Source organism: Lepisma saccharinum, chromosome 29, assembly GCF_977018435.1.
Source record: "Lepisma saccharinum chromosome 29, izLepSacc3.1, whole genome shotgun sequence".
NCBI classification, from domain to species: domain Eukaryota; kingdom Metazoa; phylum Arthropoda; class Insecta; order Zygentoma; family Lepismatidae; genus Lepisma; species Lepisma saccharinum.
This window is the reverse complement of record NC_139257.1, coordinates 44,116,077-44,135,569: the sequence shown is the minus strand read 5'-3', so window position 1 is coordinate 44,135,569 and position 19,493 is coordinate 44,116,077. Positions and strand designations below refer to the sequence as shown.

The 19,493-nt window shown below is 37.7% G+C and overlaps 1 protein-coding gene across 1 annotated transcript; it reads right to left on the bottom strand.

Moving 5' to 3' along the window:
• Positions 1-1,770: 1,770 nt before the first annotated feature.
• On the bottom strand, positions 1,771-18,495 carry Tap42 (immunoglobulin binding protein Tap42). Its single transcript, XM_083114437.1, has 3 exons — positions 18,373-18,495; positions 10,703-11,421; positions 1,771-2,610 (listed from the first exon to the last, which is right to left on the bottom strand). The coding sequence occupies exons 1-3, from the start codon at positions 18,487-18,489 to the stop codon at positions 2,406-2,408; spliced, it is 1,041 nt and encodes a 346-aa protein (XP_082970563.1). The 5' UTR covers positions 18,490-18,495; the 3' UTR covers positions 1,771-2,405.
• Positions 18,496-19,493: the final 998 nt, after the last annotated feature.

Below are 19,493 nucleotides of genomic sequence, written 5' to 3'. Positions count from 1 at the left end.
CTCTTTTTAGGCCATGTAATAGAAACTGAATTGGAAGATAGTTTGCACCTCCCCACATCTTTTCCAAACCTCAAAAGTGTGTATGGTGGTTCAGTGGAATCCTTGAGTATTAGCGTGTAAATTGTCCATCACTATGTTCGTGCACTTTATTTGATCCAATAAGAGCTTCAAGAATTAAAAGAAAAAACTCAAAACAAGCTGTTGACAACTTCTGCACCAGCATACATAAAAATCCATCGCTTAAAAACACATACGATGTAAGAGAAAACTTAATGAAAATAGTCATGTACATGAACTGTATGTATGAGGTAAAAATATTTCTCCCTGGAAACAATTCCTGTGCTACGTAGGCGATAACTTTTTTATTGAGTGAGGGAAGTTTATGATTTTACATTCAAATTAAAGTTTGAAATGTCCTCTTTTAAAGGGTCCCCACCAGCGTTGATACCGTTCCGGTATCACTTGCACTAGCAGTCCAAGAAATTGAGGTTGTCTAAGGTTTGTCAGCTGACGAGGGACCCACCTGGAACATACTTTTTTGAGCCCAAATTCATCCTTGATTATGCAATTCACTGCTCCAAGCAATATTCACAGAACATCTACAATCTCCCTCTGCTTAAAACAGCAATTACCATGAATCAGTTCATCAATGTGTACCACCATTCTCGAGTGGATGCAGAGACAGGGCATCCACTGCAATGCTTGTCCTTACAGTGGCCGTGGCCGAGTTATCCGTGCGTACAGTCCGGACCAATCTCCTGACCGTGGTAACATCAACGTATGCTTCCCCATATATGGCACACATCTGGCTATGGATTTCGATACGTGGAACATCTTCTGCAGTCGGAAATTCAATCACACCACCCACATAGTCCAACATCTTTCAAGCTACTACTCCGACTTCAGTGGCACTACCTCAAACAGAAAAAATCGTCAGACAGCAGACATTCCAAATTTTTATTTAAGTGTAATTTCATAAACTTCCCACACTCAATAAAAAAGTTGTTGGCCAGGAGGCAAAACATATTGAACAACCCTTGTATTTTTAGGCTGTACAACCCAACAACATAAGAGAGAGTGTTGATGTGTAATCTAACAGGACAACTCAAAATAATGAATTTGTTGATTGATTTATTTTGCCATATTTTACTCAACTTTTCTGCCACTTTTGGCTAATCGTGAAGATGAGAATGGGTGATAAAATGAAATTGATGAAGACACACTCACAAACACTCATGCCCAGGCTGGGATTCGAACCCAGGACCCCTGGCATCATAGCATGCTGTGCTAACCACTCCACCATGGAAGCCACCATGATGAATTTGTGAACACACATACAACTTCTTTTCCCTACCCCACATTTAGTTAATACTAAAAATATGACAGTTCCAAATCAAGTTATAAAGGGTTTTTCATTAAGAGCGCTCGAACTTTGAAATGAAATAAAACAAATTGTGTAAGAGACATTACCATGCTTGTACTTTTATTTTGAAGCCAATTCGATGACATTATGTTTTAAAAATTATATCAGCCAAATGGCCGCACAAAAGTGGCTCAATTTCACCAATGACGCGAGTTATGTTGTCTTTGAGGGCGATGTTAACAATTTTTTTTTGGCCTAGATTGGATGGGATGGATCTGACAAACATGTGGTTTTAAAAGGACGGCGCAACGTGCCATACTGGACGCGATACACTGACTTTGTTGCATGAGAAGTTCGAAGGCTCCATTATATCACAAGGTGGCGACATCAGCTGGCCTCCCAGATCCTGTGATTTAACGCCATTAGATTTCTTTTTTGTGGGGCTACGTTAAATCTAGGGTCTATGCCGACAAACCACAAACGATTGCCGCCCTCAATGCCAACATAACTCGCGTCATTGGTGAAACTGAACCACTTTTTTGCGAGAATGTCATCGAAAATTGGATCTCCAGGATTTGCATCGCCCAGCGGAGCCACGGCAGCCATTTGGCTGATATAATTTTTAAAACATAATGTCATCGAATTGGCTTCAGAATAAAAGTACAAGCATGGTGATATCACTTAAACAATTTGGTTTATTTCATTTCAAAGTTAGAGCGCTCTTAATGAAAACCCCTTTACAAACAAAAGAACTACATACATAAATAATTTAGACTTCTGTAATTTTACTGTTAATCTTAAACATTTCATTAGCACATAAATGTTCTTGTCCTCTCACTTCCTACCAGGAATAGAGATTCATTCAGAAATTAATTCACTCTGGACACACAGACAACAAACTACAGAAATATCATCTGGACCGGAAATAATTTCTGTTACCACGATCCTCCAACCGTACAGTGATATGGAGAAAGCTGTTAGACAGTGTGTATACATGTAATTGACACTTTGAACACACTATAGTCTTTAACTTGAACAGGCTTCAGCTACGATTCATCCTGTTCCCATAACCTCTTCTGTGATCATCCTTCCACTCATCCCATTCCCTTACTTTCTGCAAGGCTTCTGGATCATCTCTTTCTTCCGCTTTCTCTTTTGCTTCCTCTTCTTTTTCCTCTTCTTCCTTTGAATTTCCTGCACCAGCGATATCCTGCAGTGATGGACCACTTTTACTGGGGTCTGGAAACCTGTAAGATTGTGTACAAAAACTAACATTTAGAAGTGCAAAATGACGTTATTGTTGACACATGCACAATGTTATTATTGATCAAACAAAATAACATATTGTTAAGGCTCGACTGGACTTTGGGCAGCCGAAAGGGTGAATTATTTCAAATTTTCCTCTCCATTCGAAAAACCTCTTTCATATTCCAAAATATGAAAAATTACATCAGCTTGGAATTTCTTCTAGAGCATTGATATGAATTCTTGTGTAATTTGCTTTCGCTGTTATCTAGATTTTCTCAAAAGTTTCACGATTATGTAAGTCTATTAAATTGTTGATAACACAGTAAAAACTGCATATCCCGGAACCTCTATAAGAAGGAAACCTGTAAATACAGAAAAAAAAGTCCCCAGAACCTGAAAATGACCTGCTTAAGGCGGAAACAAAACACCATTCTTATTTTCAGTAAGACGGAAATTTGTTCCTTTATTTTTTTCACTCGCAAGAAAACAATGTAATACTGTAAGTGGAACATGCCTCTGTTGCCACTCGCTTATCAGTAACATTGTCGATATCACTACAATAGCTATTACGATTCAGTTTCTTTCTTTCATCTCTTACCCTCTTTCTCCACCTTTCTTCTTTCGTCATGTTTCTATTTTTTTGTTATCTCTCCTTTTTCTTTGCTTTTATCTCAATCTTTCTTCACCTCTCGTATTCCATCTTTCAATCTTTCACTTTCACTCTATGCACATCATGCTACGATGCTAGGGTCCTGGGTTTGGAAAGATACATAAGTACATACTGTACGTTCTTACAATACTGCAAAAAGTGTACCAACATGTTGTGTAGTTACATAATTGTAATCTCTGCTATGCTTATTGTGACTGTATCACACTTTTATTCATGTACGTACATGCATTAGTACTCTACATTATAAGTAATGTGAAATGTAAATCTGTCTTTCTATTATTTCCTGCAGCGCTCTATACTGTATTTAAAGTCAACCCTGTATAAGAAGGAAAAGTGTTAAGACGGAAAATTTTGCTCGGAACCATCATGTTCCGAGATAGACAGGTTTTACTGTATCTAGATAACAGTGAAAGCAAACTACACGAAAATTCACATCAGTGCTCTAGAAGCAATTCTAAGCGTATGTAATTTTTCATATTTTGTAATAGAGGTTTTTCGAATGGAGATAAAAATTTGAAAAAATTCACCCATTCTGCCAAAGGTTCAGTCGAGCCTTAAACAGTTTAACCCATTAACTGCAGCAGAGGTATATATACACTCTCTAAAGGTGGTCCTTTTTTGTGGAGCATCTATAAATAGACCGTATTTCAAAATTAATGGTTCTTGTATTGTGGCAAGTCATTTTTATAGACACCACTTTTAGCACCCAAACAATCCATTGTTGATACTTTGTCAGTTCCTGAAAAATATATATTTTTTTGTTATGTGGAATTAAGAGCCAAAGTGGTCTAGTCAGTAGCAGGAACGCCGGGAACTTATTTCGGAATGGGGGGGGGGGGGGGGCAAGTTCTTAAATCCACCAACATTTTTTCTAAATTTCTTTCTATATATATATGGATAACAGCAAGGAGGGTCGAAAGGGCTAAATAAAAATCAAAGGAGAAAGGAAACACTCACTGGACAGTGGAAAAATTCAAAATTTTCACTAGCTGGCAATGTCTCCGTTTCCTTCAATAAATTTTGTTTTTCCGCACAAGGCTCGTTGATATTTGATTCACCCAATTATATTTCTGTAATTTATATTATATTTTAGATTATATTAGAGATGCTGCTCCTATCATCCTCTCAGTTCTAGGTAATATAATTGCACAAACAAGCGGTGATAAATACATTAACCAGCCAATCGATGCTCTGTTGACGTATTTAATTCCATTTAATCTTACTGTTAGCTAAACTGTGATGGTACGTATACATTGGGGCAATACCAGCTTCATTGAGGTCACATCACGATCTAGAAGAGGTGCTCCTTAATATATATCAAAGTTCTTAATTGTTGAAGACTTTTTTTTAATCATATCATTTACATATAGAAAATTGCCACAATGGCTAGAACAAAGTTAGAAGAACGTAATGACTGAGAATAGAAACCAACTTCTTGAGAAGCCCTTGCATCGCAGGTTTGCGGAGTCCTTATAAAATATACTGTTCTGATTTCAACACGTTCATCGGAAGTGAGTTCCCTACCAAGACTAAGACCGATAAAACTTTCTTAGAATCTCCATACCATTGCTTAAAGCTGAAGCTAAGGAGACACTCAGCACACGTAAGAACAACACATAACCCTACACAGGATTATACTGGTTGCGGGTCCAGGTGCCAGAGCCCTGATGGGAAAAGTACAGTATGTCACGTGCCAGTTCCGACGACACAATGAAAAATGCAAGGAAGAAATGTTTCCCGAGAGCAACGATAGATAGCAGCACACCATATAAAGAAGAGCTGAGTTCATTGTAGAAACTAGGAGCGGAGAAGAGTGATTATATATATTATAGTAAATGCAAAATACATAAGGGAAGAGTATAAAAATTATAAGAGTGAATAAAATGTTGTAAATAGCCAATGAAGATAATTAAGAATATGCTCGTACATGAAACAATCAGGAAAGTAAATAAGTGAGCAAATGAATTCAGAAATGTATCTCCTTTTTGATCCTAGTGATCAAAATTTGATTTAATACCTCTGACGAGGAGAACATCGTCAGTTTTTGTGCTTGTCCGCCCCTCGGTGGTGCTGTGTCCAAATTAGACGTCCCAAAGCACTTACGGTTGCTCTCCTTATTAGATGCACTGGGCCATAGGCAGCGCTTGCTGTTGGTCGTTACATAGGAGGCGGCGCTATTGTCAGTTTAGTCGACCCTACTCTTTCTATAAGTATAGCTTGTGTCGTTTGTATAATGCCAAAGAAGCAGGGAAAACTAGCGCATACATGTAATAAATGAGATTACGCTTTAAAGGCAAGGACAATAAATTAGAAGAAAGAAAAAAAGAATAAGCCTTTTCCCTAATCAAAGATAGAAAAGAAGAAGAAGCCTTTTACCAAAATAGAAGGAAGAAAAGAAGCCTTTTCACTAATCAACGATAGAAAAGAAGAAGAAGCCTTTTCCCTAATCAAAGATAGAAAAGAAGAAGAAGCCTTTTCCACAAAATTGTAAGAAAAGAAGAAGAAGCCTTTTACCCAAAATTGTGAGAAGAAAAGAAGAAGAAGATTTCCTTTCAATTATACATATATTTATAAGAAGAATATAACCGACGTAAATTTGGAATCAGCATATATATATATTTCAATGTATATACAAGCTTCGCTATATATTTTCTCTGTATTGTGTACAGTTTTCAGAATATAGATCCGCATTTAATTATATCCTCTTGGCTATAAAACGCTTTCTTATTTGGAATTCTCGAATAAAGAACCTATCCCCTGAGATTAAGAAATATCTGTAGCCGTGGTATAAGGTTATTTTCAGAAGTGCACTAGAGGGACGTTGCAAGTAGAACCAGAGGCAACGCAGACCCGCGAGTCCTGTGCATCATACTCCCGCATGGAGGGGAGGGTCAGAGTGAAGCATGATTTGACAACTGTTCAGTAAAACTTAAAAACTTTTCTCAGATAAAGATTACAATTAAGAAAGTCCTCTTTTCAACTGCGGCTAGAAGATCACTTGCTTGGGATGGTTCACGTGGACATATCTGCTTAACTGACAAGATTGAAGAAATTTAACAAAATCGAGTTTCACACATTGACAATAGTTTTTTTTATGTCTGGTACATAATGCAATGTATTTGTTTTTAGTATTTCACCTCTACATATATTATTAAAAAAACACATCAACTTCACTTACTGTACCAAAACAGTTTTCTTTAAAAAAAACCTTAGTGGATGTTATTTTCTGAATCTACAAAAAAATTAAGGAATTTGAGGAGGAAGGTCTGGATCCCCTGGACACGCCCTTGCGAGGGAAGAGGGTTGAGTGTCCCCTCACCCCTGATGTTTCGTGGGATCACAGATGCATACTATGTATAAATATCCAGAAATAGGGATATCCCAGATGTATTCACTGACTTGCAAACTTTTTATGTGTAGAGCCAGTAACAATTTGAGCGATTGATTGCAGGATATTGCACCATACTTACGCTACATATATTGCATAATGTACTAATTAATTTTTATTATGAACAAAGACGAACCAGATGTGGAACGCGAGCAGTAGTTTGGGTGGCCATGAACTAATTAATTAAAACAACGTAAGGGACATTGTATCTTGTAAACATTTCATGTTGTAACACTTGTATATGTGCAACGGGGAACAAGAAATCTCGGGGTTGCAGATTCAAACCTAGTAACCAGCCATTATATCACATTTTCTACAGTTCTCATTCCTGTAAGGTTAGTGTTGATGTTGCACTTTCACTGGACAACAATGGTTTTGGTTCCTAAATGAAAGTAACATATTTTACCTAAATTCGGTATGCTGATTTTAAAACTACCAATAAAAATCTCTCGTTGGTTCTGGTTTCTGAGATACCACGTTCGGTTAGGTTAGTTCATCATATACCTAGACCAAACTTGGAAATTTTTTTTAAGTTGAGAACTAACTTCGAATTTTGTTTCAGGTTAGGTGTGTGTCATTTCCTGTGAGCCAGTGAGGAGTTTTGCAATAAAAAGCCACGCTCATGTGTGAACAAAAGTGACAACTTCTGCTACATTTGTGGCGAGTTCGTATTTACTGCACAGAAAAGGAAGCTCACACCTGTTGTCTGCAAGGCTTATGACCTGTACTTTGGTTGTAAGGTGGGTGACCAGGACAAAGCATGGGCTCCTCATTTCTGCTGTAATACCTGCGCTGTGCATCTGAGGGAGTGGCTGAATGGGAAGGGAGCATCTATGCGATTTGCAGTGCCCATGGTTTGGCGAGAACCAAAGAACCATACTGAGGACTGTTATTTTTGTGCTCCACCAAGTGTAAAAGGCATGACGATGGCATAGAAAAGGAGGATTGTGTATCCAAACTTAGCATCGGCACTTCGTCCTGTTCCCCACAGCCCAGAGTTGCCTGTATCTCAGCCCCCTGCACATTGGACAGCTGACGAAGAAAATGCAGAATCTCCTGCTGAACCAGAGGTACAAGATGAAGACTTTACAGTTTCCAACTCAGACGTCCATCGTCCTACACAGGAAGAGCTTGACGACCTTGTTCGCGACATTTAAATTAGCAAGGCCAAAGCAGGACTTTTGGGCTCCCGCCTGAAAGATTGGAATTAATTCCTACTGATGTCAGTATCTCTTATCGTCAGCGACACAAGGCATTCGTATACTTTTTTTCAATGGATGGAACCATTTGTTTCTGCAATAACATTGATGGGTTACTGGCAGCACTGGGAATTGAACACGACCCACAGGAATGCAGGCTTTTCATAGATATCAAATGTTCCGAATGCCAATCGGGTTCGAATGACTGGTGCCTGCCACTGAGACACGTTCGCTCGGAACACAAGTCGGCCTGTGCTCGTTTGCCGCTATTTGCAGCACGCAAGAAAAGATTCACTCTTCTAGATCGCGGTATTATGGACTTCACTTACTCTGCTAGTGTTGTGTTCACGATACAGCAGTGTTGCCATTCCATTTGAGATCGTGTAGCGGAGTAGAGGCAACCCACACATTGTCGTAAATCGAGGGATTTTTATTAGAAAATGGAATTCCTATTGTATCTTCGCCCACACTGTTCCGAGCATGAAAGGGAAAGAAAGAAGGGAAGATGGAATGGGGGGGGGGGGGTCAACTGAAAACAAAAGGCGTGCTTTAAACAATGTCTTGCATTGTCTTTGCTTAGTGCAGCTTGGTCAAAATAAAGTGCCCTTGTGGCGCTGTAGTCGAATTATCATATCAACCTGTGCAGGGGAACCGTGGATCAGTCAGCTGTGCCTGCTCGTGCGTTGCAAAATTGTTGCACTGTCAAAAGGTCATTCTTGTTTCAGTGGAAAGTGTTTGCTTTCATAATGAAAGGAAACAGCGAAAGCACAGACATAATATTTAATGTTGTTGAATTTTGTATATCAGGCTCTCTGAAGAAAACTTATACATATATGTACGTAGTGCTTCTACATGATTTGCCTGCCACTTAACACATTCCACCCTTGAAATCATGTAAAAAAAGGCAAATTTTTAAGGAAGTTAACATGGATGGATATTTCTTGATGGTTTCTTTTAGAATTACTCTGCCTTCTGTTAGGTTAGGATTTTACCCATAATGCTCCTACCATTTGCATTTATTTTGTTTTTTGCTTTACATACCCGCGGTGGCTCAGTCGGTAACGCGTCTGACTACCGTTCGATATCCGGCCGGTTCAAATCCGGGAACTTTTCTAATGATGGAAGCGGCCCCGGCACCCACCCAGCGTTGAATAACATGGGTACCTGGGGGAAACCCTGAGGGGTAAAGGCGGTCAGGGGCGTGATGCTGATCACATCACCCCCACTCACGACCGGATCAAGAAAGTGTGGGGCGTTACCCCCACACCCCCTATATGCCTTCATGGCATAGTGCTATGCACAGGGGAGCACTTTATCTTTTTTACTTCTTTGCTTTACATACTGTTAAGTTGAAATATCGTTATGCTTTTGTTTATGATTTTGTTGAAATATCTGTTTGACAGTAAATCTATTACTATTTGTTAATTAGTGGTCAATTTGTGTCTCAAAGCCTGTGTGCATACAATGGTATCTCATGATGGGGTCAAATATGAAAGTACTCTGGGATGTGAGGAATTTCCATATCCTGGACAAAGTATCTCAGATATTTGTGGTTTCTGCCATTTTGGGATAAAAAACAGTGATTAAAAAATTAACATAATTCACTAGCACTGCATGGGATTCATGTAGAAAATAAATGTATATAATAATACCAGAATAACATGACAAGGATTTGGTGCTTATGGCACTTCTGGAAATGGACTATTGCATTAAGGAAGGCTTGCGGAAAGTCTGGAAACACCTCCAGGGTTGGTACGATTTTTTGATTATGAAGTTCCCTGACATTTCCAGGTTTTCCAATCCAAAAATGTAATCTTTCCAGACATGTTCATCATCACGATTTTTGCTTTGAACCTTGTTGATTGATTGATTTGTTGTTTTAAGTCCACTTTATGCACAGAAAGGCTAATCGGGACTGGACCTACAGTTTAAAGTGGGATCCGAACCAGTACGTGCCTCCACTGGGTATCGAATCCGGGACCCCTTGATTACAATGCAACGGCGTTACCACTGCGCCATCGGGAAGGCACTTTTGAAGCTTGTGATTTTCAATTAAATATATAATACGTTAATTATTATGAATATTCACTATCACAACTTTTTTTTAGCAAATTTCATTCTACACACACATCCAGCGTTCAGGCTAAGGTAACAGGTACATTATTTCACTACAACAGATCTCCACAATATAAAAACAACAGAAAAAGTTCATAAACCATACACAATTTTTCATTTTCTGGCAGATTTATAGTGTCGTAGAAAATGCTGCTTTGTTGCTTACATTTATAAGTACACAGAATCTGGAGGAAATTTTTGTTGCATATAGGAATTCTATATGAAATGCCAACAAGACTAACATCTATAAAATAATAGATAACCTCATTCTCATCAAACTTTACAATAATTATGATCATATTGTCAATGTACTTTAGTTATCAATCAGATATCTAGACTGGAAGTTTTACTTTGATATTCTTTCTAATATCTAGTATTATAAAAGTGAAATTCTATTACAGAAATTACAAAGAACCATAATTTTGCCCAAGACTGAGAATTATAAGAAAGCAACAAGTTTCTAAACTGAATCTTTTTTGGGAGTGGAATCACAAGAACCGAATCCAGAAATGGAAGTGAACTGCTTGTTCATTTTCCAACCTTTTCTCTTGCAGACTTCAAATGGATGTAAGTAAATTCCAGACGATCTGCAAAATTCCCTGATAAGCCAAATTCCCAGTTTTCCAGACACGTAGCAACCCTGCTCCTCTAACCAACCCTAAGAACAAGAAATTCAAATATAAAATTACACAAAGCAATTGCAATAAAGTTATACTCACAAGCCATCTTTCACCCTTTGCTCATAAAATTCCTCGACTGTCATGGTAGGGATGCTTGGATAACCTAAACCAAACACTTTCTTCTGAGCTTCATTCTTCGTAATAATGATTGGCTTCAGAGGTTTCCTAGGAGGTGGCGGCCTCTTGTGTTCCTGGTTCGCTCCACCCTCCTTCTTCAACTGTGCCATGTGCGCAAGAATAGGCTTCTCCATTTCCAAACTGTTCAAATCATCGAGTGCACTATTCACGAATGCTTTAATTAGAGTTAAGAAGTATTTGCGTTTCACGTCCTCATCAACGTTAGGATTGTCCATCTTCTTTTTTAAATCTGTCAATTGGGTTTCTAATTCCTTTTGTTCCTGATACCTTTGGATTTTTGTCGATCTTACTTTCGCTAACGCTACGAGGTCGGCACTCCCTTGGGAACGTGGTCTACTTTCCTCTTCGCCGTCACCACCTGGGATAGCCACATCCGTAATTACGTAGCTCTTACATCGTACCAGAAAGTCTCTGAGGTACACTTCCGTTACGTGTACCACTTCAAACCTATCTTCTGAGGTTAGCTTCAGATGAAGCGATCCCAGCAAAACGGGGAGGAGAAAATACTTCAGGTTGTTCGTAGCTACCTCTTCTACCGTTTCATTTGAGCTGAAGATTCCCATCATGGACACCAACTTTGTAGCATCCTCCAACATGGTAATGAGTTTCTTCACTTGCACCTAGAAACAAAGTTAAAGCAATGGATGTACAATAGGCCAGAATATATACATATACAGGATTAAAAACAACAAACAAGTTTAATACCTAACATACAAACAAGACAAGATTGCAAAGAATAATTTACACGTGCCTATTCAGTCGCATTAATTGCTATATAGGAATCAGTGGCATTCATTGCCTAACTCACAAAGGTCAATCTGTAGATCTACAGAATCAATAGATCCGGGTCTAATTCTGCCATTTTATATAATTAACGTACTATGGTTTTCACTTAAAAATATATGTCATGGGACTTTAATTTTCTGCAGTCTAATAATGTGTACAATGTAAAACTATGAATCTTTATGTATGACTCTTATGTAATTAGAAATTCTTGTAGGGAAGTTACAAGGAGTTCTGCAGAAGAATTCCCAGACGCATATAGAGACAATGTTCAGATACATGTGACGAAATTTAGGGAAACAGAGTCTGTTCTTGATAAGAAGTGAAGGGTAAAATGGCATGTGCTACTGAGGAAAAACTAGACAACAGAGAACGATTGGAACATACTCCTAAAAAATTCCTCCGGCACCTTTCACAAGAAACAGACAATTTGATGACGTTTGTGTGGTGAGCTACAAAGCTTTTAAACTTGGAAGCCAAACATTAGAAGAATTGAAAGAAAATATCAGGAGGAGAAATTTAAGCAATTTTGGAAGAGGAATTACCATAATGCATGCTAGTGAAAATTTCCTTAAAAAATGTCGTAAATGTGTGGATGCAGGAGTACAACATTTCCAACAACTCTTGTAACAAGGTACGTGCTCATTTTAATCCCAACTGTCCATGTAATTCTGAGCTTATTTCATAACATAGTTAGCAGTTCCAGTTATGTGAATGTTGCGTAGAGTTTGCTGGCAGACGCACCCTTACTTCCTGGTGTGCTACTCGCTGCTTCACGACCACCTTGGCCATGAAAAGCCTGTATTTTCTTTAATTTTGTACATATAGACACAAGATCTGTAAAATTAATAAAAACATTGGCTGGATGGTTAAATTAATTTGCAATTACAAATAAAATAAATTAGGATAATCTCTACTTCATGTACTTGCAAAGCATGATACAACAGTGACTACAAGTCTAAAAATTCGAACCATGTAAAAATCGCCTGTGAACCATGATTAGGGTTACCAGACGTCCGGATTTTCCCGGACATGTCCTACATTTTAGCATTATGTCCGGCGTCCTGGAGGAATTTGAAAAATATCATAAATGTCCTACATTTTGAGAGTTACATAATATTAATTATGAAAATAGGTAACAGAAGAAAATCATGCAAGTTACAAGTCTATGGACTGCGCTTCCAAACTCAATGGTGAAATTTATTTTGATTCAGTCATTGAACAAAAAGAAAAAGTTTGTCCTGCAATTAAACAAACGGGGAAAACGGAAGCACTTAATGAACAAAGTTTTGGAACCACTTTCTGATAACGCCACTCTTCAATGCCTGAGCAGAATCTCTTGCCTTGGGGATTATACTGATGGAACAAGGTGTTGCCATTCTTATTCAATATAATTTGATTGTAAAGCAGGGGTATAGAGAACAAAGTTATTGAGGGTGTCTACCAGCCAAGAAAGTCAAGGTAGTCAAGAAAAAGTAAAGAAATCAACAAATAGGTCAAGAAGTCAATACAAAGGCAATAAATTATTCTTGTGGTCAAGAATTTTTGCTATCATAATGACTGATTGGTTGATTTAGTTTATTTTACTTCACTTTTTTCTGTCCTTTTGGCTAATCGCGAAGATGAAAATGAATAGTGGTAACATAATATGGATGAAGGGACAGTCACAAACATATAGGGACAACCGACACAAGCCCCACATAAGATTATACTGGCTTGAGTCCAGACGCTAAAGCCTTGCTCGTCTGCCAAACACAGTTCAGGATGCATTAATACGAGAAAGCAGATCTAATTCTCTTCTTAAATTTAGCTTCAGTTTTCATCTTAACTAGCCCTTTGGTATGGGTTTTCAATAAATAAATATTTATTTTCTTAATTACTAATTACCTAAGTAGGGGTCGGATAAATAAACGTTAAGAAAGACGGGGAAAAGGTCTAGAAAAGTCCAGAAAAAGTCAAGGATTCTGGATGTGTTATTTTGGTAGACACCCTGTTATTGAACTAAAAACTTCACAAACTATTTTAAATTACGGTAATTGCTGAACATTTGTTTGCCATTACAGGTCATAATTCAAATGTTAAGAGAGTACTTTCATTACCATCAGCACAACAGACTCACGAGAGAAATTATTTTTTCATAAAGTCTGTAAAATGTTCGTTTGGTACTGGCCATAATTTCAAATTGACTGTCCACTCTAACATAAATATAGTTTGACTAAACCTGAGATTTTGATAAAAATTGTCTCCTCTGAGAAGTACCAATTAAATCATGTAGTAAGAGGTACATTGATTAGTGTGATTGCAAATTTTGAAATTTTGCATTTAAAAATTCATTAAGAATCCATTTTTTAAAACTGAAAAGTGTCATTTTTCAACTACTTTCTAACGTGTTCTATAGAAATATGTATTATTTATTGAGAATGTTTTGTGTCCTACATTTTGACTTAATGTCCTACATTTTCGGACAGCATGTCCTACAATTCCCTTACAGCGATCTGGTAACCCTAACCATGATTAATTCAGAATTAAACAATTGGAACTTGTGCCGTGTTGAATACTACGGAGGTCTCAAATTGTAACAGTTCTGATAATGATTTTTTATCATAGGGAAGACGAAGTATTGCAGAATTGTAGAAATTATTTTTACTGTAAATTTTAATCTTGGTGAAAGTAATCTCCACTATCTCGAGTTATGAAAGGTGAAATTTACTGGCAAATATATACATTAAAGTACATTACGTGAGCATCCATGCTTCCCATCAACAAAGCATTTTTCGTCTACACGAAGTATTGTAGAATAGTGGAAATGATTGTGAAAGTTAATTTGAAGCTTTCTGAAAGTAATTAGCACGGTTTGTAGTACCAAAAACATTCTAGAAGTCCCTAACCCACGTACCTCCTCCGCACCCCCTTGCGTTGAATTATTTCATTGAATGTTGAACATTGAGTTGTAGATAAATGTTTTATGTATGATAAAATTTGTTCCAGCATGCCATCTCGAAGTACTTTTTAGTAGTAGTATTAGTAAAAAAAAAACGTTAGTATGCACACTAAAATAACAAAAGGACATGTCAGAAATTGCTATCAACTGTAAACCCTAATGACATAAAATTATAGCTGCCATTGTTGAATGCCATGTTGGGTGCTATATTCACTTGCAACAAGCTGCACGGTAAGGGAACCCACTAAGGTAACAGACTGTCTTTTATTCCACAATAACACATCTCCACGTGCTAAAAACAACAGTAAACATTCATAAGCAACACAATCTTCATAAACCTTGCAATATATCCCTCTCTCGAGAAAGTATATAGTGTAAAGGGTACAAAGTTCTTTTTATTGGTAAATGAAATGCAAATATCTCTGCTTCCCATCGCCAGAGTACTTCTGACACGAGGCTCAAAGGGGTGTCGTGCAGACCAGCACCAACATGATGAGATGTTGAGAAATGATTGTGGGGCTGATGCCCAACCATACCCCCTTAAAAATTATAACTTTCTTTTTTTCAATGTTTTAAGATACTGGAAAGTGATTTTAACATGTGGAAACCACAAATAAGTGAGATATTTACCCTCGAAATGTGACAACGGCACGTTGAATTCCTCGCAAACCGCACCACTTTTGCAACTTCTATGAACAAATTTTTGTCATACATGCAAGAAATCTTTGAAACATGTACAACGATAATGCATAATTACTATAATCATGACCCAATTCTTCAAAATAAATTATCTTCAAAGCATACAGTTTACACTCCGTGGTAAGAGGTGGCAGACGAATCACATACTACTACCCATGTACAGAGCATGTGCCCTGTAGATAACGCAGGCTGGGGCGTTTCAGTAGTTCAATTACCATGAAAAATAAATTTGCAAAGTAACCAAACCTAATTAGCTTAACCTAACAACATAGGCAATCCTCGTCTGACATCTGAACGAGAGGTTGCCATAGTGTTGTGCGATAAAAGGTAACCCAATCTGAACACAAAGGTGTCTGCCTCTTGTACGATTAGTAAGACCTGGTCTCTGATGTCAATCACGCTATGCATGACGTCATAAATCATGCACATAAAATCGCTAATTACTCACTTGTAACGCATCTCCACGAGCTAAAAGCAACGATAAATGTTCATATGAATGATAATCTTCTTAACAAACTAAAAAATTTCACATTTTTCACGGGCGTACGGAGGGTCACCATCAACATTATTGTAATGCCAAAGGCCCAAAACCTGGCCTGTGTAACCTAACTACATAAGCACTTAGATACGTTATTTGAATACTAAGAACCATAAACCTGACTCGCCAAATGTAAGAAATCCCATCCCACCACACACGCTACCTAGATGGCAGCAGGAGTCTATAACCAAGATGATAGTAAATAAATGGCTGGTTGCAAGAGAAGAATCAAACATGCATTACGTAGTCTATAAAACTCCGAAGTATGTGTTAACAGACATAAATAGAAATCGAAACATGTAAAAAAATTAAAAAAATACCTGTGTACCATGATGAAATCGGAATGGTAAATGTCTGTTATATCGGAGACACTTTCCTTCAAATTTACAGGAAAAACTACTTACGGAAATGAGTTTCTGTTGCATTTATGAAACTTCGTGGAGGTATTTTGTCACTATGGAATGCTGCACAACAGAAAATAAGCACTTTTGATGTATAAAAGTAGCCTTTTGTGCGAAGCGACAACATTATGCCATTGTTTCCATTATGAACCAGCAGATGGCGCGAGTGTTGAAAGTCACGCGAGAGGAAGAAGTGTTTCCAAACGTGCCTTTTTTTTACCAGAATTTTTTTATTTTTAATTTTATAACTAACCTTACCTAACCTAACCCAACCTTGCCGGAAATGGTTTGTGGGGCTAACGTGAATGGTTTTTGGGGCTAACGTGAATGGTTTTTGGGGCTATCGTGAATGGTTTTTGGGGCTATCCATCAATGGTTTTTGGGGGTATCGTGAATGGTTTTTGGGGTTGGGCTATCCATCAATGGTTTTTGGGGCTATCGTGAATGGTTTTTGGGGCTATCGGGAATGGTTGGCATGAGTTTACAATACCGGACCACTCTCCAATTTCTATAAAATTTCGCCTACATACTAATTTCAGTGTCCTGTTGACGTATCTGTAGTTCATATTTGGCGATCACTTGTTAAAATTGTACATTTACGTGTACAACTTGTAAAATAACCTGCGATTTACCACGGTGATTGTCCATACACAGCAATTCGGAACCATCTTTCTTTCGCAATTAATTAGCTAATGGTCTTCCTTTACACACAACAATCTTGTTGACGACAGACGAGGAATGCCTACGAGGTTAGGTCTGTTAGGTTAGGTTCCATTAGCATAAATACAAAGAAAAATTAATATTTTAGCTAAGAGAACTATACCTTATCTTGCCTGTTGATTTCTTCATGTTGGGAAAATGGCGTCTTCCGTGGAGCTATTGTTCTTATGGTAGGGTTACGTTACGTTAACAAAACATAGTTTATTTCATTTTTTTCTCGATTTCCATACTTGACCGCCAATTATTACATGCAGATTCGTGATTAGGAGTTCACAATTAATGAGTAGGCGAAATTTCATAGAAATTGGAGAGTGGTCCGGTATTGTAAACTCGTTCCGAATGGTTTTTGGAGCTATCCGTCAATGGTTTGTGATGACATAATGAACACGAAAGTAGGTATTTTTCGGTTAAGAAGGTTGCAACACTGCATGCCCACTCCAAATCGACAAAACACAAGCACGACGCGTGATGATCTACAGTAATGCGCGAAATATTCTATGCTCCGCAACGGAAGAAAGGTCCCAAAAGAATTACTCGTAATGTGAAAAATCGAAGTTATTTTCATGTAAAAAGCATAATGGCACCTTCAACTGTGTTCCGCAATACACAATTGGTAAGTACGAACCATTTAAAACTGAAAACATCCGATAGAAATGTGTCTCCGATATAACAGACATTTACCATCGGAATTAAACAATCAGAACTTGGGCCTAGCTTGAAGCAATGCAAAATATTTGACAACCATTCACGGGTTTCCATAAAATTTAAATTTAAAATAATGGTCAGGAAAGCACCAGATAACTTATCTTCACTATTTCCCCGAAAACATAGAGGCATTGGTCCCCCTTTGGCGGCACTCAGTACTGCACGTGGGAGTTTCCTACCTTAAATCACAGCACGCCTACCATGAATTTGGCGGAAATAAGAAGAATAAAATACACAATGGTGTAGCAAGTAACCAGACATACAGTTTATGTTTAAATACATTCATAGGCATAGCTATTTGTCACATCAAGAGATAGCTTATTAAATAATCTTAATCCTGGAGTTTCAAAACTGTTCAAGGGTTTCGAGAGTCTATGATAGAGTATATTTATACGCCTGTTGTTTCTTGTAGTATAGGAATGTAAATCTTGTCTACTTTGTAGTTGTGGCAAATTTTTCTTTATATACAACAGCACAGTATAAATATATAGACTTATCAGTTATAAATGTTAACTTAATGAACAGTGGCTTACAATGAACTAATTTGTGTGAGTTGGTAATTATTCTCACGGCTTTTTTCTGCAGTATTAAAATTTCCTGTACATAACTGCAGTTCCAACGAAGTAAAATTCCATATGAAATAATGATTTCAAAGAAAGCAACGTAAGCTGATCTTACGTAATCTTCAGGTACATAACTCTTTAGGTTCCTTAACAAATATATAACCCTGGTGAGTTTGGCAGTTATGTATTTAATATAGTTATTGAAGATTATTAGTATTTACCTGAAACTCTGTGCTATTTGTTGGTTCATCGCTTTTTGACAGCTTGTTGTATATTTCCAAACCGGTATCGAAAATATCAGTCAACTTCTTATCCTTCTCCTCCTCACTGGATGCCATTTTTAAAATGGTACAGCGCTTTAATACGGGGGTCTTCCTCTCCGCACAACAGTTTTGCTACCTTGTGTTCTGACGTCAGACAAGCAATGCCTCCAAGGTTAGGTTAGGCCTGTTAGGTTAAATTCCATTAGCATAAATACAATGAAAAATTATTATTTAGGCTAAGAGAACTAAACATAGCTAGCCTAACATAACAATGTAGGCATTTAGCCTAAAATTAAAAAGTGTTTTCCTATGACGTCAGACCACAAGGTTGCTCAATTGTTGTGCGATAAGTGAAACCCGTGATACGGTCGTCGTTGTTCATTTAACGTTATGTTGCCAGCTCATATTTTAGTGAAAGAACATAAATATTTATTTATTTATTTACATGGACATTAGATTTAAGAAATAAATTGTCACTGTACCAAGGTTAAAATAAATATTGCATTGAAATAGCACGACTGCAAACTCATTTTGCAAGTGCTCTCCCTCTCATCACATCTTGTCGACTCCTGTCGCATGCGTACATGTGGCATCATGCTTGCGTGTTGCTGGTTGAACAACACACCTGCCACAGAGCAGTGCACTGCACGATATTTTTTTGGCCGAGTCTGCTGCCACGCACGTGTCAGCAGTAAGAATATGCGTCAAATTTGCTGCTGCCACGTAATTCGTCTGCTAAGAGGATGTTACAAATCTTAAGAACAGATTGAGACGAGAGGAATGCAAGTTTATGATTAGTGGGAATGAATGTGCAGGTAATTTAGAACCTTTTTCTTTAGAAAGCATTTAGCGATATTATTTTAATGCTAACAGAACCTAACCTAACTACGAGAGCATTTAGGTTTATATTAGAAGAATGCTAAGGGACATAATCTTAAAACATTTTTTGTGAAAGTAATCGCTACAACTTCACAGTATGTGTTACAGACGTAATTGCATACATAGCATGATGAAATCACGATAAGACAAAGACCGAGTCTGCTGCCACGCGCATCTTTTTTGAGGTTCCAGCAGAAAAA

Excerpts from the sequence above, each read along its gene's own strand:
- Tap42 (XM_083114437.1), bottom strand. The coding sequence starts at position 18,489 with ATGGCATCCAGTGAGGAGGAGAAGGATAAGAAGTTGACTGATATTTTC. Across the intron at positions 11,422-18,372 it reads CAAATAGCACAGAGTTTCAG|GTGCAAGTGAAGAAACTCAT; the intron begins GTAAATACTAAT and ends CTTTGTTTCTAG. Across the intron at positions 2,611-10,702 it reads CAAAGGGTGAAAGATGGCTT|GTTTCCAGACCCCAGTAAAA; the intron begins GTGAGTATAACT and ends ACAATCTTACAG.